The sequence below is a fragment of the Chiloscyllium punctatum genome, chromosome 29 (assembly GCF_047496795.1).
Source record: "Chiloscyllium punctatum isolate Juve2018m chromosome 29, sChiPun1.3, whole genome shotgun sequence".
Classification (NCBI taxonomy): domain Eukaryota; kingdom Metazoa; phylum Chordata; class Chondrichthyes; order Orectolobiformes; family Hemiscylliidae; genus Chiloscyllium; species Chiloscyllium punctatum.
Window position 1 is genome coordinate 72,097,612 of NC_092767.1, and position 21,551 is coordinate 72,119,162.

General features: G+C 49.7%; 1 protein-coding gene across 1 annotated transcript in view; it reads right to left on the reverse strand.

Moving 5' to 3' along the window:
- The window catches only part of LOC140454683 (F-box only protein 46-like), a 57,994-nt gene that overhangs the window by 32,897 nt on the left and 3,546 nt on the right, over nt 1-21,551 (reverse strand). The window contains exon 2 of the mRNA XM_072549611.1: nt 7,108-9,151. Coding sequence (XP_072405712.1) covers nt 7,108-9,070 — 1,963 coding nt within the window. The 5' untranslated portion in view covers nt 9,071-9,151. The remainder of the gene's footprint in view (nt 1-7,107; nt 9,152-21,551) is intronic.

Consider the following 21,551-nt stretch of genomic DNA (forward strand, 5'->3'; position numbering starts at 1 on the left):
GAAGGTTATGGGAAGGAGGGCACAAACTGAAATACTTGGAGAGCGGGTACAGACATGACAAATCCACTTGGTCCCCTTCTGTGCTGTGCTATTGAGTCAGACCTTTCAGAACTGATAACAGGAAGGGTTCCACTATTGGAAGTGGTAATCTGGAATTCAGCTCTCCCAAAACAAAACCGTTGAGGGTGAATTGAAAATGTCAGAAGTGCAGTTGACAAATTATATTTCAGCCAAGGGTATTAAGACATGGAGTTAAGGGGCAGCTCCAAGCTGTCAATCTGAGGAGAGATATTTACCGAGACTAACAACGTGATCATCTCATACAAGTTTAAACCTTTCCTATTTATGAACTTCTCTAAGTGCCTTTTAAACATTATAACTGCACCCACATCCACCACTTCCTCAGGAAGTTCATTCCACACTCTGTGTAAAAAGATTTTCCCCTTACGTCTTTTTAAAATCTCTCTCGCCTTGAAAACGTGCCCGCTAGTCTTGAAATTCCCCCACCCTAGGGAAAAGGCACCTCCATTTATCTCTATCTTTGACCCTCATGATTTTATAAACTTCAGAGGGTCAGTGTGGACTTTTTGGGCCAAATGGCCTGTTTCCATACTGTAGGGAATCTAATCTAATCAAACCTCTAGAAGGTCACCTCTCAATTTCCTGTGAATAAACTCCCAGCCTTTATAAGACTTCCGTACCTGGCAACATCCTGGTAAATCACTTCTGAACCCCAACCAGTTTAATACTACAGGTAATCCAGCATTATCCCACAGAATCTACCACAGAGAAAGTTAGGTTGAGCTCTGCACTGTCATCAAATGTGCAGTAAATGGAACGGAAAACTCGTATACAGTGTTAACTCTGCTGTTTTCAAAGCAAATTACCTGGTGTTACACCATAAGCACAGGAACAGGCCATTCAGCCCAAATGGATCACCCTGATGGTTGCTTTTCACATGAACCTCCACACCTTTTCTCATCCTATCCCTCAATTCCATAGCGGTCTGTTTCACCTTTGAATGGATCAATGTCATCGCTAGTTTTATACCCTCACCACTGAAGCAATTTAAATCATTCCCTAGCAACCCTCTTTTATTGCTATGTGCCCAGGAGTGTATTTTTCTTTTGGTCAACTCAAGGAATTGTTGAGAGAAAACTCTGCGTCTTGCTGACAGGTCATTTTGAGGTATATCAAGATATTAATAAGGAGTGACAATCTCCAGCTCTCCCTTTGGAAACCAGCCAAGTTTCTAACCACAGCCCACTGGCTGGAGAGGGAGAGATCAGGCGAAAACTGAATGGTTTAGGTGGAATCGGTGGGAGGTTCCAACACTGGATTTGAACAAAAATTAATTTTAAAAAAGAACTCTCAACCCGTTTGCTCGTTGCTGTTTGCTCAGGTGAATTGGTCATGCTAAATTGCCCATAGTGTTAGGTGCATTAGTCACAGGGAAATGGGTCTGGGTGGGTTACTGTTCGGAGGGTCGGCACGGACTGGTTAGGCCAAAGGGCCTGTTTCCACACTGTAGGGAATCTAATGTTTGCTCTTTTCAGGCGATCATTCTTAACACCCGCCATGTGGGTGGTGAATCCCTGTGACCGCTCAGTGCACAGCAAGATCCCATAAACAGCGATGGGTTAAATGGGCAGTCCCGTTGTTTTATCTTTTCTTTTGGCTAGTCAAGCGAGGAATTATACCCAGCACACCCCTTGCTCACTCACCCGCCAACTTCAAGTATTTTCTCACCTCCTCTCTGACCCCATCCCAGAAGAGAGCAGATGAGATCCTTGCTTAAGTGCCTCAGTACAGAAAGATGAAGTGGTAGAGATGGGTACAATTACAACATTTAAATGGTTGGGCTAATGAATAAAAATGGAATACTGTCGGATAGATGGGCTTCAGATTGGTTACACAAGTTGGCACAACATTGAGGGCTGAAGGGCCTGTACTGCGCTATAATACTCTAGATACATAGATGACCCAGTGACTCTACAGCACCTCCAATAGGGTAGCACATCCTCTGGATTATTATACTGGTGGGGGTTCAGAAGAGATTTACCAGGATGTTTAGATTAGATTAGATTCCCTACTGAGTGGAAACAGGCCCTTCAGCCCAACAAACCCACACTGACTCTCCAAAGAGGAACGCATTTCCCTCTGACCAATGCACCTAACACTACAGGCAATTTAGCACAGCCAATTCTCCTGACCTGCACAGCTTTGGACTGTGGGAGGAAACCGGAGCACACAGGGGAAACCCACGTAGACACAGGGAGAATGTGCAAACTCCACTAGACAGTTGCCCAAGGCTGGAATCGAACCTTGGACCCTGGTGCTGTGCTAACCACTGAGCCACTGTGCCACCCCGTGTTGGAAGGTATGGTAGGCTTGTAAAGGCTGGGAGTTTATTCACAGGAAGTTTGATTAGATTCCCTACAGTAAACAAACAGGCCATTTGGCCCAACAAGTCCACACTGACCCTCCTAAATTCATAAAATCATGAGGGTCAAAGATAGAGTTAAATGGAGGTGCCTTTTCCCTAGGGTGGGGGAATTTCAAGACTAGGGGACACATTTTCAAGGCGAGAGTGGAATGAACTTCCCAAGGAAGTGGTGGATGTGGGGACCGTTACATCATTTAAAAGACATTTAAAGAAGTACTTGAACAGGAAAGGTTTGGAGGGATATGGGGTTGAGAGGTGACCTAATGGAGATTTGTAAAGCCATGAGGAGCATAGATAGGGTGAATGGTGGTTGTCTTTGCCCTAGGGTGGGAGATTTCAAGTCTAAGGGTCATACTTTTAAGGACGGCATGGTGGCTCAGTAGTACCTCACAGCACTAGGGACCCAGGTTCGAATCCCACCTTGGGTGACTATCTGTGTGGTGTTTGCACATTCTCCCCATGCCTGTGTGAGCTCCTCCAGGTGCTCTGGTTTCCAAAGATGTGCAGGCCAGGTGAATTGGCCATGCTAAATGTTCCATTGGTGCATTAGTCAGGGGTAAATATAGGGTAGGGGAATAGGTCTGGGTGGCTTACTCTTTGGAGGATCAGTGTGGGCCAACTGACCTGTTTTCAAACTGTAGGGAATCTATTCTGATTTTAAAAAAGACATGGGGGGCATTTTTTCTTTTTTACACAGACAGTGGCTCGCATGTGGAATGAACTTCCTGAGGAAGTGGTGGATGTGGGGACAGTTACAATATTTAAAAGACTTTTTGGATGGATACATGAATAGGAAAGGTTTGGAGGGATATGGAGCAGGCAGGTGGGACTAGTTTAGTTTGGGATTATGGTCAGCATTGTCTGGTTGGACCGAAGGGTCTGTTTCCGTGCTGTATGACTGGTACCGGGAATGTCGGCCTGGATTTTGTGTCGGAGTTCTGAAGTGGGTGGTCAAGCCCAACACTTTAGACTGGGGAGGCAAGAGAGCATCAGATTACCAGCTCGGCTGCGTTTCGGCACTGCATCACTTTCCCTGCTAAATGCACTGGAGTGTTGTCCTAGATAACACACTTCAATACCTCAAATAACATCACTGTGGAAAAAACAAGTTTATTACCAGACATGTTGCAATAAAAAAAACAAACTTTCAGGGACTTTTAAAACTTCCAAGTCACAGGACACTGACTCAAGCCTGTTCTGATCTTGAACCAAACGAGAGCGGTGCAGAAATATCCTGGGGATGTAAGTCGCCTGTTGAGATGTGGTTTGGTGAGATGTCTCTCCCTACTCTGTCATCTAACCTCTCCCCACCTTGGGCTGTAACTGGGACTCAGAAGTGGGGGTGTATACTAATTACTATCAGTTGACAGAGCAGAGTTGCTCGAGATCAGGTACAAAGGGTTTAGATTGAGGATTAAGGATGGATCGCTGGTGGGAGCAAGGATGAGGTTTAAAGTTTGGTTCGTCAACTTCTCATGGTCATACCATCAGTTGTCACAACCCCCTCTCTACCTCCCTTCAAGAAGCTCCGTACAAACCCACCTCTTGGGACTTGCTTCTGGTCCCTTGATCTAACCAGTGATCGGGTGTCAGGCAACCGTGTGGTGCAAAGCAAATGTAGATGTTGTTGTTGTATATGACATGTGCTGCAATGCCCTTATACCAGCGATGGATGCGGCTCAGTTACAAATTGGATGGTTTCGACTTTGCCGCTCTCCCTAGGATCGCCGACCTTTGAACTCCCATGTCAGGACAGTTGTGGAGGCCCAACATTCACAAGATATTAGGGCAGAATTTGGCCATTCTGCCCACGTTCTGCCATTCCATTGCGGTTTGGTAGGCTTCTCAACCCGGTTCTCCTGCTTTCGCCCCGTGACCCTTGACCTCCTTACTCAGCAAGAAGACACTCCATGACGTGGTCGCCATGGCCCTCTGTGGCAATGAGTCGCCACCCTCTGGCTGAAGAAATTCCACCTCATCTCAGGCCTCAGCCAGGACAAAGTCAGCCCAGGTAATGACGAGGCTACTCCTGTACAGGGCTTCCCAAAATTGGCGTAGGGTTGTAACTGCTGTTAGAAGGTTGAAAAGGTTGGAGCTCAGAGGCAGCAATTGCAACCCCCTAACTCTGAGACCCTCCCCCCCCCCCGCCCCCCCAATGTCGGAGATCTCCCATATCCTCCTGCGTGTCCCATGGCCTTCTTCCCACCAAAGAGGATGTTCAGGCCACGAGATGGGGTCACGGTGGGAACAAGTTCAGAAAGCACTCATCGACTCTGTTGATGTCTTCCTGCATCAGACCGGTCATTGGGGCTGGCATTGCAAGAGATAACCCCAGCCACACCCTTGCCCCTTCCCCCCTTCGCTTCCAGTTGACCTTCTTAAAGGACTGACCCCCCCGCCTCTTGACAGTTTCTTGCGGACAACCTTTACCTTAATTTCCCAAGTATCACTGGGCGAGATCAGCATTTGTGGCATCCCTCATTGCCCTGTTACTGAGCAGTTTGCTTGGGCCATGTCAGAGGGCAGTTAGGAGTTAACCCCATCGTGTGGGTCTGGAGTCACATGTACGTAAGAAATAGAAACTGAGGTAGGCCATCAGGCCCCGAAACCTGCTCCACCATTCAATAAGATCACGGCTGATGTTTATTGCAGACTCATCTCCACTTACCATAACTCTTAAATCCTTTACTGTTCTAAAATCTCTTTGCCTTAGGCCAGACCACGTAAGATCTCTTTTCTCGAACGACCATTAGTGAACCAGATAGGCAGTGTTTCACAACAATTAATTATAGTTTCACGATCCTCATCACTAACAGCTTTCAATTCCAGTTTTTTTTTTAAATATAAAAATATTTTAATTGGATTTAAATTTCAGCAGCAGCTCTGACTGGATTGGAACCGAGGTTGGACAAAATCGCCACTACACCGACCCTTCGCGAAAATGGGGAAAGGCTGCCCTTCAGGACTGACAAATTCAACTAGTGTTTGTAACCAGTGTTTGGTGGCGTGTCACATCGATTCGCGAAACTAATGTTCCAGTGGTGACCCCCCTCACCCACAGGTGCCCTCCTCGACCTGTCAACTGGTTGCGAAGGGACCGATTTTGGTGTCAGCTTTCCCTGCAGGGTATCCGCTAACCAGTGAGACAGAACAGCTAGTGAACCCGTCTGGGACTCCTTGTTGATTGATTCCCACCTCTTCCCCCAACTTACCCTCCTGGTCTCTCTCAAACTGATGTGATATCAGGGTGTGATTTGTTTTGGATCTTTGTGGACACTTTCCACTTTGGAGGAAGGCTTGTTGGAAGAGAGTGCTGGCGGGGGGAAGAGAGAGAGAGAGAAACAGAGAGAGAGAGCAAGACAGAAAGAGAGTGAGAGAGAGAAAGAAAGAGAGAAAGGGAGAGAGAGAGAAAAAGAGAGAGAGAGAGAGCAAGACAGAAAGAGAGTGAGAGAGAGAGAAAGAAAGAGAGAAAGGGAGAGAGAGAGAAAAAGAGAGTGAGTGAGAGAGAGGAAGAGAGAAAAGAAACATCGGAGCAGACGCGAGAGTACCAAATTTCAAACAATCTCCCAAGGAATAAGTTATTCTGTCCACGTGAAATTTGGCATTCAGGTATTTGTCCAGATGTATCACAGATTGAGATGAGGTATCTCTCTCTCTCTCTCTCTTCTCAAACACCTGTTGAGATCTGTTGGAAATGGGCCTGACGGGTGGCAACGTGGCTCAGTGGTTAGCACGGCTGCCTCACAACACCAGAGACCTGGGTTCGATTTCACCCCCAGGAGACTGTCTGGGCGGAGTTTGCACATTCTGTGTTAGTTACCTATCACAGTCCAAAGATGTGCAGGTTAGGGTGGACTGGCCATGCTAGATTGCCCCGTAGTCTACAGGGATACGCAGGCTAGGTGGGTTAGCCATGGGAAATGCAGGTTTACAGAGATAGGGTGAGAGAACTGGTTATGGGTGGGATGCTCTTTGGAGGGTCAGTGTGGACTTGATGGGCCAAATGGCCTGCTTCCACACTGTGGATTCTATGGTAGGATTGTTCCTTCTGTGGACAACTTGGATGTTCCGAAGTCCAGCCCAATACTGCCTCAAAACCTCCACGGAATTAGGTAGGACTGGACTGAGGCCTGCTGAACCTTAAGAGTTAATAACCGCCAGGTCACACCAATGGAGCCATGGGCGAGGTCACTGGACGCTGCTAGTTTTGCTCCTGAGCAGCTTATGACTGCTAACAATACTCTCCACTCAACAAGGAGAAACCAAGATGGCAGCTGAGAGAACGGCCAAGCGGTTGCTAAGGAAACAGCTCAAGAGAAATTGGATTTTTTTGGAGGGGGAGGGTGGAGGGTGCGGATGAAAGAAGCTGCACTTGTGTTGATCTTAAATTATGTTTCGATATATTTGGATAACAAGGGGGAGGGGGTGGGGAAACCAAATAAAAAACTAGAGAGAGGGAAGAACACAATCTCGATCATGCTCTCGACAATTAATCTCATTCCATACGCACCCCGACAGCCCAAACGCCTTCAAACGAAACAGAAATTAAATAGCTCTAGCATACGAGAAGCCAGAATGTTCAGCCGGGGCGGGGAGGGGAGGGCCGAGAATTTTCCGGAAAACACAAACATTCCTTTCCTGTCCACAGGGTTTGTTGTTTTACCTCCCCTCCTCCTTCTTGAGTGTGTCGCTGGGCTGCACCCAGTTGTTGTCATGGAGACCGACGCAACATCCCGGGGTGTCCCGGTCTTTCCGCCGGCAGCACATCCAATAGGAGCGTCCGTAAGGCAAGTCGTGGTGATAAGGTTTCGGGTGCCAACGGCAGAGGGAGACGTCGCCCCGCTCGTATCGCTTCTTGCACTGCTTGCAGGGGTCGTCCCGGTACTGGGGGTCCCGGTTCCACCGCGAGTCCGTGGCCCGCACCCCGTAGGCCTCGATCACGGCCTTGAAGTGGTGGCAGACGCACTTCAGGGCTGCCAAGGCCCGGGTGGGGAGGTAGCTGAGGATCTTCACTGTCACGTGGTCGGGCAAGAGCAGGAGGTACTGCCGGGGCTCCAGGAGCCGCTGGATTTGGAAGCGGATCTCCAGGAAGTCGTGCGAGACGTGGCGGTACAGGCAGTAGAGCGGGGCGTCCGGGGGCTCGGGCTCGGGGCTCAGGAGGACGGCGCTGTCCTTGGGGTCCTGTGACCCGCCGATGGGAGCCGGCTCGGCCGAAGAGTCGGCGTCTGCTGGGGGGAGGGGCCTCAGGAAGAAGAGCTGGCCGGGCGGCGGAGAGGGGTCCTCGCAGGCCGGGCACTTGGCGTCCGGCGTGGGCCCACTCACCGTCACGCAGACCGTGTCCTCCTTGTCGCCGGGCGGGCCCTCCCGGCCGAAGAAGACCGAGTGGTCTACGCCTCCGGTGACCACCACCTCCACGTGGAAACCGTTCAGGCAGTCCCGGGGGGAGCCCTTCTCCAGGGGCGGGGGAGACGCTGGGGTGGGGGAGGAGGCACCGCCCGCCCCCTCGGTGGGGATGCCGCCTGCCCGTGGCTCCTCGGCAAGGCCGGCCGTCGCCATCTCCACATCCGGGCGGGCGCGGGCCTGGCCGTCGCCGCGGTGACGGTGGTTGCCATTGGAGTTGAGGCCCCCGGGATTGGGGTCCGGCAAAGACGAGGAGGAGGTCGAGGAGAAGGAGGAGGGGCTGACGATGTGGTAGAGGTCGCAGGTGATCTTCTCCACCGCGCCTCCGCCGCACACCGTGTGGTTGCAGCTCATGAAGATGCAGCCTGGGCCCGGGCCCGGGGCCTGGGAGTCTGCCGGTGAGCGGGGGTCACCGCTGGCCACCCGGAAGGCGATGCGGACTTCCCCGGGTGGGCACGGCGCCCGCTCCCCAACCCCAGCCGCTGGCATCCCCTCCCCCTCCTGGCCTCCCCCCGCCCCCCGCTGGGCTGACTCGATCCGGGCGATGGCCTGGGCCACCCGGCGCGAGTCGGCGGCAGCGCCCAGCCCCCGGCTCTCGGTCTGCCCCGGGGGAGGGGAGGGCGCCGGTCCTCGCGCTGGGGGGACGGCTGGAACCTCCTCGCCGGCGGCCGCCCTCCTCTCCACCCGCGCTACCATCTCGGCCACTGAGAAGGGCGGGTCAGCCTCCTGGGCGGAGGCCTCGCCCTCTGGATGGGGCGGGCACAGTCTGTCGGAAAGCCCAGGCTGCTCCCTGGTTCTGACTGGACAGGGTCCCGCCTGGACCGGTTCCCGAGACTTGCGCCGCCTCTTGGGTTTGGTGCCGTCTGTGCTCCAGTTGCCCTTGACCTTGACGGCGTTGGTGGTCCGTCCGGTGCCAACCCCTCCACTGCACTGGTGTGCCACAAAGAAGGCAATCTTCTCCTTGGTGTTGCCCGGTTTGATGACGTACCACGTGTCCAGGAGGACCCGGCCTTCCTCACCCTGCCCGTCCCCGGCAGTGCCACCACCGCCCGGGCCCCCCGGAGTCGGGGGGGCAACGTTCTCGGGGCACGAGGCCTCCCCCTCCTTGGGCCTGGCATCGCCCGCCATCTTCTTGACGCTGATGCAGCACGGCTTATTCCCGGAGTAGCCGCCCAACGGCCTGGGGCACCACAGCCGGATGCGGGAGAAGGTGTTGGGCTCCATTCTCGCACACCACTGGGCCCTGCCTCACGTCCTGCACCGCTCTCGCGCTCATTCACCTCGACGGAGATCCTCCCAGTCGCCCTGCCGAAGTAGGGGTGGGGAGGAAGAGAGAGAGAGATAGAGAAACGTCATCGACCATTACAGCGCAGTACAGGCCCTTCGGCCCTTGATGTTGCGCCGACCTGTGAAGCCCATCTAACCTGCACTATTCCATTATCAGACAGATATAACCTTTCGCCCACGACATCTACCTTGCTCCCCTCTCCCTGGCAACGTCCCTCACAGAGGGACAGCACCCACACCCCCCTCCCCAGCCGGAAAGAAATACCTTTTTGGAATATTGTGTGCAATTCTGATCTCCTTCCTATCGGAGGAATGTTGTGAAACTTGAAAGGGTTCAGAGAAAACTTACAAGGATGTTGCCTGGTTTCAAGGATATGAGCTATAGGAAGAGGCTGAATAGGCTGGGGCATCGGAGGCTGAGGGGTGACCTTATAGAGGTTTATAAAATCGTGAGGGGCATGTTTAGGGTAAAAAGACAAAGTCTGTTCCCTGGGATGGGGGAGTCCAGAACTAGAGGGTTTAGGGGAAAGATAATAAAAGGGTGAGAGGGGAAAGATATAAAAGGGTCCTAAGGGGCAACTTTTTCACGCAGAGGGTGGTACGTGTACGGAATGAGCTGCCAGAGGAAGTGGTGGAGGCTGGTACAATTACAACATTTAAAAGGCATCTGGATGGGTATATGAATAGGAAGAGTTTGGAGGGATATAGGCCAAGTGCTGGCAAATGGGACTAGGTTAGGCTGGGATATCTGGTCAGCATGGGCGAGTTGGACCAAAGGGTGTGTTTCCATGCTGTACATCTCTATGACTCTATGTGGTGCTCGTCTTCGTGGTGGTGGTGGTGGGTGGGCCGTGGGTGTTCCCACTCAGAACTGATCTGAGGGGCCGGCTCAGGCTGGGCAGCACTCAGTCATTACCCACAATGCCCTGGGTCAAGCCCCCTGCTCCATCGGTTCAAGGAGCACGGATTGACTGGCCATGCCCACATCCCGCCAAGGAATAGAAAGGTGGAGAAAAGGCAATAACAGTTGGCGTTTGTTTAGCGCCTTTGACGCAGTAAACATCCCCCACCCCACCGCCCTCCACCAGCATTATGGTGGGTCTCAAAGTCTGAAGGTAAAATCCCCGTAAGGACACAGGACCAGCAGGCACGCCTTAAATACAAGTGTAGGCTTAATGCGGGGAGACAGAAGCCAATCAGTGCACAGAAAGATCCAACAAAACAGCACTGTGAAAAATGACCACAGAGGAAGCAGACAGTTGCTCCAGAGGAAGGTGTTAAACGTCCACGAGATGGACTTGCGGCACAAAAGGGCCTGTCAGAGGGGGAGAGATCAAGCAGACTAGGCCGATACGCTCAGTGTTCAAAAGAGTGAGAGACAATCCCCTTGGAAGGGGTGACATTCATAGAGTAGAATCCCTGCAGTGTGAAAGCAGACCATTCAGTCCAGAGAGCCCACACTGAAACTCTGAACAGCATCCCTCCCAGACCCACCTATCTCCTATCCCTGCATTCCCCATGGCTAACCCCACCCAGCCTGCACATCCCTGGACACTGCGGGGCAATATAGCACGGCCAATTCACTCTAACCTGCACATCTTTGGACTGTGGGAGGGACCCAGAGGAAAACCACGCAGACACAGGGAGAATGTGTAAACTCCACACATACAGTCACCCGAGGGTGGAATTGAACCCTAGTCCCTGGTGCCGTGATGCAGTGGTGCTAACCTCTGAGCCACCATGTCTTCTTAAAAGGGTTTATGATGATTGTAGTTAAAATGAACGATCAATACTCAACTTTTATCATTTGACTTTCATAGGAAGTGGTGGATGTGGGTACAATTACAACATTTAAAAGACATTTGGAGCGATACGTGAAGAGAATTTGGAGGGATATGGGCCAGGAGCAGGCAGGTGGGACTAGTTTAGTTTGGGATTATGGTCGGTGTGGACTGGTTGGACCAAAGGGTCTGTGTACGTGCTGTACATCTTTATGACTCTGTGACTCTTGCTTTACTGTCAGCTGCTGTGATCACATGGAATAAATTAAACTAGTAGAAACAGAATTGTCATTTTAATGCACAGACCCTGAAATTTGGTCCATAGGATGTTGTGCAACTGGAAGGGTTCAGCAAAAATTTACAAGGACGTTGCCTGGGTTGGAGGATTTGAGCTACAGGGAGAGGCTGAATAGGCTGGGGCTGTTTTCCCTGGAGCATCAGAGGCTGAGGGGTGACCTTATAGAGGTTTATAAAATCATGAGGAGCATGGCTAGGGTAAATAGACAAGGTTTTTTTCCATGGGGTGAGAGAGTCCAGAACTAGAGGGCATAGGTTTAGGGTGAGAGGGGAAAGATATAAAAGGGACCTAAGGGGCAACTTTTTCACACAGAGGGTGGTGTGTACATGGAGTGAGCTGCCACAGGAAGTGGTGGAGGCTGGTACAATTACAACATTTAAAAGGCATCTAGATGAGTACACAAATTGGAAGGGTTTGGAGGGATACGGGCCAAAAGCTGGCAAATGGGACTAGATTAAGTTCGGATGTCTGGTCAGCATGGATGAGTTGGGCCAAAGGGTCTGTTACCGTGCTGTACACCTCTGTGACTCTGACTTTATTTACACTCGAATGTGAAATTGGTTGATGAAAGATTACTTGTTTTAAAAAGGCAATGGAGCTAGTCTTGGTGTATACAAACAAACCATATTTCGGAAGCCTGATTTGAGGATTGAAGGGGAGACAGCACAACCTGGACTGATGGCCGCAAAGATACTGAAAGCTTTTCTCTCCCTCAAGCTCAGAAACCAAATACCAATGAGAACGCAACTTGCAAAAACACCGTTCACTGAGTAATTGCTAGCAAAGAAAGCCACAGCTTAGCCATCGGAACTCTAGTTTCACTCGCATAACTCAAAGAACCTAAAAACATCAAACCGCAACTGCTTGTACCTTAGAAACAAATGCAGATGCTGTAAATCAGAAACAAAAACAGAAATTGCTGGAGAGACTCAGGAGGTCTGGCTGTATCTGTGGAGAGAAATCGGAGTTCACATTTCAGGTTGAGTGACCCTTCCTCAGAACGTTAACGCTGATTTCTCTCCACAGACGCTGCCAGACCTGCTGAGTTTCTCCAGCAATTTCTGTTATGGCCTGTACCTTCCTGTCTGTCTAGACACAGTCTGTCTCAATTGTTGCTTTTTCCTTGGAGCCTCTGTTTCTCGCCTTTTGTAATTTTTCATGAGGGTAAAAGGTCAAGAAACAACTCCAGACTCTTTGACTCAGAAAAGAAACTTGGAATCAGCTCTCCCCTTTTTATCTAGTTGGTTTAGCTACCTGACAGCAGAAAAATGAACGTTCCTGTTGCTACCAACTGACAGGGAGGTTTAAAAAAGGGAGTCAACGCCTCAACTTACCAGATCAGAAATGGACCGACAAAGTAGATGCTGGAGCTCTGCAGGAGTTGTTTTTTTTTAAAATTCATGGGACATGGGCATCGCTAGCTGGGTCAGCGTTTATTTCCCCGTCCCTAGTTGGCCCCTTGAGAAAGAGGGGATGAGCTGCCATCTTGAAGCACTGCAGTCCATATGTTGTAGGTTGACCCACAATGCCCTTGGGGAGGGGGTATTCCATGACTTTGACCCAGTGATACTGAAGGAATGGTGAAAATGTCATAGTCAGGATCTGATGTGAAGATGCCAGTGTTGGACTGGGGTGGACTAAGTTAAAAATCGCACAACACCAGGTTATTGTCCAACAAATAAACCTGTTGGGCTATAACCAGGTGTTGTGTGATTTTTAACCAAGTCAGGATAGTGAGTGATTCTGATGGGGACTTGCAGGGGGTGGTGTTCCCATGCATCTGCTGTCCTTGTCCTTCTAGAAGGAAGTGATTGTGGGTTTGGAAGGTGCTGTCTGAGGATCTTTGGTGAATTCTTTCAGTGGATCTTGTAGATGGTACACACTGCTGCTAGTGAGCGTCGGGGGTAGAGGGAGGGGATGCTTGTGGATGTGGTGCCAATCAAGCGGGGCCTGCTTTGTCCTGAATGGTGTCGAGCTTCTTGAGTGTTGTTGGAGCTGCCCCCATCCAGGGGCAAGTGGGGAGTATTCCATCACACTCCTGACTTGTGCCTTGTAGATGGTGGACAGGCTTTGGGGAGTCAGGAGGGGAGTTACTTGCCGCAGGATTCCCAGCCTCTGACCTGCTCTTGTAGCCACGGTGAGTTTACGTGGTGAGTTTAGTCGAGTTTCTGGTTAATGGTAACCCCAGGATGTTGATAGTGGGGGATTCAGTGATGAAAACATAATTGAATGATGGTCATTGCTGGCATTTGTGTGGTGGCAATGTCATTTTAATCTAGTTAGAAATCACGCAACACCAGGTTATAGTCCAACAGTTTTCTTTGGAAGCACTAGCTTCGAAGCGCTGCTCCTTCATCAAGAGCAGGATCGTAAGACACAGAATTTACAGCAAAAGATCACAGTGTCATGCAACTGAAACAATACATTGAAATAGAACCAGTCTGACTCAAGATTGGGATACAGACAGACTCTAACCTCACACCTTTAATACATTGTCTGAGCTCAGATTTCATCCTTTTTTATGAAACCTTAAGTTATCTCGAGAATGTGACTTAAATGAAGTTTTGGGATTTACATATGAATAAACTGAAACCTGAAACCCATTCTACAAGATGAAAGACTTAACAGCAGTGCAAGTTTGTTCAATATATTTGATAGTGTGGTGCTGGAAAAGCACAGCAGGTCAGGCAGCATCCGAAGAGCAGGAGAGTCGACATTCTGGGCATAAGCCCTTCATCAGGAATCCTGATGGAATGCTTATGCCTGAAACATTGAATCTCCTGCTCCTCGGATGCTGCCTGACTTGCTGTGCTTTTCCAGCACCACACACTCCTGACTCTGATCTCCAGCATCTGCCGTCCTCACTTTCTCCTTGTTCAATATATTGTTTCAGTTGCGTGACACTGTAATCTTTGGCTACAAATTCTGTGTCTTATGATCCTGCCCCACTAGTTCCCAGATGAAGGAGCAGTGCTCCGAAAGCTAGTGCTTCCAAACAAACCTGTTGGACTATAACCAGGTGTTGTGTGATTTTTAACTTTGTCCACCCCAGTCCAACACCGGCACCTCCAGATCATGACTGTAATCTAGAGGGGGGCTTCCCAATCCATCGGGATTGATACGTAGTGGAGCTGCAAGATGGGGTTCGGAGCTCAAGAGTTCCTGGACATCAGTAACCTCCATGGAGTCCTGACCAAGGGAAGACAGCGGCCTAGTGGTATTATCAGTGGACAATCAATCCAGAAACCCAGGTAACGATCTGGGGACCAGAGTTCAAATCCTACCATGCCAGAAAATGACTTTAGATTCAATTAAAAGTCAAATGATGACCATTAAATCGGTGTTGATTGTTGGAAAAACCCATTTGATTTACTAATGTCCTTCAATGAAGGAAATTGCCAGCCTTACCTAGTCTGGGCCAACATGTGACCCCAGACCCACAGCAATATGGTCGACTTTTAACTCCCTACGGGTAATTAGGGGTAGGCAATGAATGCTGGTCCACAGTGTGAACATGTTTTAAAATGTTCCAAAATCCCCGAGTTCTTTTCAATAATGCGATTGATTCCTGCTTCAGAATCAGCTAACGAAAAAGGGAGGTTGCGAAAGAAAAAATTGCCTGAAAATTAGACACTGTTCCCAAAAACCACCCCCAGCCTCACAGCTCCCCCAAGCAATTTTCAACTTTCAAAACAAGGTTAAGTGGGGAAGAAGCTTTGGGAAGCACTGATATACAAACTAAATGAATTCTCCTCAGTGCTGGTCAATGTCAGAGCGAAAACATTCAGTTATCATAACCTGCCAGAGTCCCTATTGCTCAGTGTGTCCAAGCTAAGCCATTGACTGGGCTATTTGACCACAGGACTCTGTGAGGACCACTGTAAACATTTCCACCCGCTTCAAACCAGGACAGATCTTCCAATTTCTGCTCCCACAATCCAAGTTTGAGCCTCAATCACGTTCCGTACAGCAAATGAGCAAGTTAGTTTTTTTCCCTGCTTACAGCGCAGGCCGTCAGCAACTTAAGTAAGCCATTCAGCCCATCAATTTGATCAGCCAGGTGGACCCTGATTGGACCATGCTAACAGCTGACAGATACAAACAGGAGTGTCAGAGGTTCTGTTCACTCTGAGAGCTGGCTCTGAGGGAGCTGGATCAGTGTCAGGGATTCTCCATGTGTAAACAAACAGTGACGGGAGACCGGCCTCTGTGGAGTTATTCCAAGTTCCACCATCTAATACAATCACGGCTGACGGAACACTGATGATTTTCACCAAAAATGTTCCCTCAAACATTTACACATCAATAATCAACACACCATCAATCTCTACCTTACACATACTCAAACGCTGAGCTTCCACAGCTCCTTGGGGGAGAGAATTCCAAAGATTCATCCCCCCCCCCCCCAGCAAAAATAATTCTCCTTATCTCAATCCTGAATGCCACCACACTTATTTTTAAAGTGTGTTGTTTGGTTCTGGATTTCCTGACTGGGGAAATATCTTACGTAAACCAACCCTGTTCATCCTTTGACATATTTTATAGCTTTTAATAAAGTTATCTCTCATCCTTCTAAATTCTAGAGAGTACAGGCCCAGTTTTCCTTATTCCCCTTCATAGAACAATCCTCTGGTTCAAATGAAGTATAGTCTAACTAAGCTCCTGTACAATTACAGCAGGACTTCACCACTCTGGAGTACTGTGTCCATTTCTGGTCACCCTGTTATAGGAAGGCTATTATTAAGCTGGAGAGGGTTCGGCAGAGATTTACCAGGATGTTGCCAGGTATGAATGGTTTGAGTTATAAAGAAAGGCTGGATAGGCTGGGGCTTTTTTCCATTGGAGCACAGAAGGTTGAGAGGTGACCTTATGGAGGCTTATAAAATCATACGAGGTGTAGATATGATTAATGGTAGTTGCCTCTTCCCTGGGATAGGGGATCTCAAGAGTAGGGGGCACATTTTTATTCATTTCTGATGAAGGGTTCCTGCCCGGAACAATGATTTTCCTGCTCCTCGGATGCTGCCTGACCTGCTGCGCTTTTCCAGCAACACACTCTCCACTCTGATCTCCAGCAGCTGCAGTCCTCACTGTCTCCTGCCACATTTTTAAGGTGAGAGGAGAGAAATTTTAAAAAGACCATTCTTATTTCGCACAGAGTAGTTTGCAATGAATGAACTTCCTGAGGAGGTAGTGGATGGGGATGCAATTACAATATTTAAAAGAGATTTGGATAAGTACATGAATGGGAAAGGTTTGGAGGGATAAGAGCCAGGAGCAAGCAGGGTGGGACTAGTTTAGTTTGGGGTTATGGTCAGCGTGGACTGGTTGGACGGAAGGGTTTGCTTCTGTGCTGTATGGAAGGTGCTGTCAAAGGAGCTTTGATGAATTACTGCAGCACATTGTGGGGATGGTTCACTCTGCGTCTGCTGAGGACTGATGGTGCAGGGAGTAACATGGTGACGGTGGAGGCTTGGGCGCTGATCGAGTGGGAGAGGAGGGGAGGAGGATCATTGAAGGGATGTGCGTACTAACGCTATGAGCTCAAAGTCATCCAGTCATAGAGATGTACAGCATGGAAGAGTGGCCACCTGAGCTTAAACCTGCACCTTACTTTCTCCCACCCAGACGGAACACAGCCAACAATATTTTTCATTTGATTTATTATTTTCACGTGTACCTAGGTACAGTGAAATGTTTTGCTCTGCGTGCAGATCTTACCATACAAAGTGCGACAGGGTAACAGAACAGAGTAAGGAATACAATGTCACAATGCACAAAGCGAGAGATCAACACTGCAATTTAAAACTTGAAAGGTCCACTCAGAAAGTCTGCCAACAGCAGGGAAGAAGCTGTTCTTGAATCTGGTAGTACATGTATTTAAGCTTCTGTATCTTCTGCCCAATGGAAGGGAGTATAACCGGGGTGGGAGAGGTCTCTGATGATGTTGGCTGCCTTCCCGAGGCAGTGGAAAGTGTAGATGGAGTAAATGGATGGGAGGTGATGGACTGGGCCGTGTTCACGTCTCTCTGGAGTTTCTTACAGTGTGCAGAGCAGCTGCCGTACCAAGCTGAGATGCAGTCCATGCTTTCACCTGTAAAAACTGGCAAAGAGTCTTTGTGGACATGCTGAATTTCCTCAGCTTCCTGAGGAAGTAGGGCAGATGTTAAAAGGGAGATGGGGTCCAGAGAACTGTACCACATGGGATTCAATGCCTGAGGAACTGTACTCCAACTAAAATCAGGTTCTGGGGAACTGTAGGACGGCCCAGTGGCTCAGTGGTTAGGATTGCAGCCTCACAGCACCAGGGTCCCAGGTTCGATCCCAGCCTCGGGTGACTGTCTGTGTGGAGTGTGCACGTTCTCCCTGTGTCTGTGTGGAGTTTGCACGTTCTCCCTGTGTCTGTGTGGAGTTTGCACATTCTCCCCGTGTCTGCGTGGGTTTCCTCCGGGTGCTCCGGTTTCCTCCCACAGTCTAAAGATGTGCAGGTCAGGTGAATTGGCCATGCTAAATTGCCCGTAGTGTTAGGTGCATTAGTTAGGGGAATGGGTCTGGGTGGGTTACTATTCAGAGGGTCGGTGTGGACTGGTTGGGCCGAAGGGCCTGTTTCCACACTGTAGGGAATCTAATCTAAGAGGAAACTACTGACACGAAACTAGGGATGGAGAATGGTAGAGAGAAAGCTATGCTTATAGTTCCACAGGACAAATCATACTGACGTGATGTTGAGATTGTACAAGCCATTGGTGAAACCACGTCTGGAGGCTGTGTCCAGTTCTGGTCACCCTATTATAGGAAGGATATTATTAAGCTGGAGAGGGTTCAGAAAAGATTTACCAGGATGTTGCTGGGAATGGAGGGTTTGTGTTATGAGGAGAGGCTGGAGCTGTTTTCCCTGGAGTGTCGGGGGGTTGAGGGATGATCTTATTGAGGTTTATAAAAGGAGGGGCTCGGATGAGATGAATAGCCAAGGTCTTTTCCCTAATGTAGGGGCAGTTCAAAATTAGGGGGCATGTTTCTAAGGTGAGAGGAGAAAGATTTGAGGGGAGGACCCGTTTTCACGCAGAGGGTGGAATGAACTTCCAGAGGAAGTGGTAGATGCAGGTGCAACGTTTTGAAAGACATTTGGACAGGAAAAGTTTAGAGGGATATGGGCCAAATGCAGGCAAATGGGACTAGTTTGGTTTGGGAAACCTGGTTGGCATGGAAAGGTTGGGCCGAAGGGTCTGTTCCCATGACTCCAAACCACAGCAGAGGTTAGGGTGCACAGACCAGACTTGGAGCTGTAAGGTGGGTAACTGGCACACGGTCGCAGCAATAACCAATTCCAGAACCTTCCTTCTACCATGTTTGATCGTTACTTCCCACCTTGCCGAAGCACTCACCCTGCTCCACATTTACTAGCCCGATTCCTGAGGGGTCAAGGAGACAGTGTTCTGGCTGCCAGTCATGGTACAGTAGGCATACAACTACCTCTGAACCACACAGCTTAGGGTCGAGTCTCATTCCAGGGCCTGAGCACAAAAATCTCCACTGATACTCCAATGCAGTACTGAGGGAGTGCTGCTCTATCAAGATTAAAGACATGATATGGAGGTGCCAATGTTGGACTAGGGTGTACAAAGTTAGAAATAACACAACATCAGGTTATAGTCCAACAGGTTTATTTGGAAGCATTAGCTCTCGGAGCATTGCCTCTTCACCACCTGATGAAGGAACAGCACCTTGAAAGCTAGTGCTTCCAAATAGACTATAACCTGGTGTTGTGTGATTTTTAAGATTAAAGACATCTCAGATGAGATAGAGTCATACAGCACAAAAACAGACCCTTCTGCCCAACCCGCCCATGCCAACCAAGTTTCCCAAACTAATCTAATCCCATCTGTCTGCATTTGGCCCATTTCCCTCCAAACATTTCCCATTCACGTTCCCGTGCAAAATGTTGCATCCATACCTGCAAATCCTCTGGCAGTTCATTTTCACAGAAAGAGTTTGTATGTGAAAAGTTACCCATCAGGTACCTTTTTAAATCCTTCTCCACACATCTTAAAAATATGCCCTCCAGTTGTGAAATCCCCCATCCCAGGGAAAAAGACCTTGTCTATTCACCTTATCCATGCCCTTCACGATTTTATAAACTTCTCACTGGAGTGCAGTAGGTTGAGAGAAGTCCAGCTTCTCCTTATAACTCAAACCCTCTAGTTCAGGCAACATCCTGATAATTCTTTTCTGAACCATCTCCAAAGTAATAATATCCTTCCTGTAACAGGGTGACCAGAACTGGACGCAGTGTTCCAGAAGCAGCCTCACCAATGTCCTGTACAACCTCAACATGACGTCCCTACTCCTATACTCTGAGCAATGAAGGCAAGCATACTAAACACCTTCTAAACCACCTTGTCTATTATGTGATGCAACTTTCAAAGAATTATGTACCTGAACCCCAAGGACTCTCTGCTCAACAACATTACCCAGGGCCCTACCATTAACTACATGTCCTTGTTTGTTTTACCAAAATGCAACACCTCAGTAAACTGAGGCCCTCTCTGCCTACTCAAGCAGATATAAAAGACCCCAAGGCCCTATTTTAAAGAGCAGGAGAATTTTGGTCAATATTTATCCCCCAGTTAATAGCATAACTGATCCAAGAGTAGCTGAGGATTCTGGGTCTACTCGACAGAGTTGAGCAAGGTGACAGGGAGTCGGATTGAAATTTATGGAATGGTGAGAGGCCTAGATACAGTGGACGTGGAGAAGATATTTCCACAAGTCGGAGAGATTAGGACCCGAGGGCACAGCCTCAAAGTGAAGGGACAATCGTTTAGAATGGAGATGAGGGTGGGGACTCATCTGTGGGACTCATTACCACAGAGGGCTGCGGAGGCCATGTCATTGAGTCTTTAAATCAGAGACCGATAGGTTCTTGACTGGGAAGGGGTTTGAGGATTACAGGGAGAAGGAAGGAGAATGGGGCTGAGAATCATATCAGCCATGTTGAAGCAGACTTGATGGGCCGAATGGCCTCCTTCTGCCCCATACAGTCTTATTGCCACAGTGCTCAGTCTGAGAGTTCGCTGTGCACCTATTGGCTGCGGTGTTTCCTACAACAGTGACTCCCCTTCAAAACGACTCCATTGGTTACAAGGTGCATTGAGGAGGCTGGAAGTCGCTACGTAAATGTAAGACTTTTTTTTTACGAAAAAGAAAGGGAACGGGAGCAAGCTAGCACTGACACTGTCAGTCATGTCCACTGACTCAGCACTGACCTGGGACTGTACTGAGCTCATTTCCACAATGGGGGCTGATGGGTGTGAATGCGAGTGTGTGAGATAGCGAGAAATCAAGGCAAGTGCGAAAGAGAGCATGCGTGACAGAATGAGTGTGTGCATGTCAGTGAGTGTGAGAGTGTGTGCGCATGTGTCAGAGAGTGTGCGCGCGTCAGAGAGTGTGTGTGCGTGAGAGAGAGTGTGTGCGAGAGAGTGTATGTGTGAGAGACAGAGTGCGTGAGAGACAGAGTATGCGCGTGAGAGAGAGAATGTGTGCGTGAGAGAGAGTGCGCGCGTGAGAGAGTGCGCGAGAGAGTATGCGCGCGCGTGAGTGTGTGTGCGTGAGAGAGAGAATGTGCGCTTGACAGAGTGCACGCGAGAGAGAGAGTGCACGCGAGAGAGAGAGTGCACGCGAGAGAGAGAGTGCACGCGAGAGAGTGCACGCAAGAGAGAGAGTGCACGCGAGAGAGAGAGTGCACGCGAGAGAGAGAGTGCACGCGCGAGAGAGAGTGCACGCGAGAGAGTGCACGCGAGAGAGAGAGTGCACGCGAGAGAGAGAGTGCACGCGAGAGAGAGAGAGTGCACGCGAGAGAGAGAGAGAGTGCACGCGAGAGAGAGAGAGTGCACGCGAGAGAGAGAGTGCACGCGAGAGAGAGAGTGCACGCGAGAGAGAGAGTGCACGCGAGAGAGAGAGTGCACGCGAGAGAGAGAGTGCACGCGCGAGAGTGCACGCGCGAGAGAGAGTGCACGCGCGAGAGAGAGTGCACGCGCGAGAGAGAGTGCACGCGCGAGAGAGAGTGCACGCGCGAGAGAGAGTGCACGCGCGAGAGAGAGTGCACGCGAGAGAGAGTGCACGCGAGAGAGAGAGTGCACGCGAGAGAGAGAGTGCACGCGAGAGAGAGAGTGCACGCGAGAGAGAGAGTGCACGCGAGAGAGAGTGCACGCGCGAGAGAGAGTGCACGCGCGAGAGAGAGTGCACGCGCGAGAGAGAGTGCACGCGCGAGAGAGAGTGCACGCGCGAGAGAGAGTGCACGCGTGAGAGAGAGTGCACGCGTGAGAGAGAGTGCACGCGA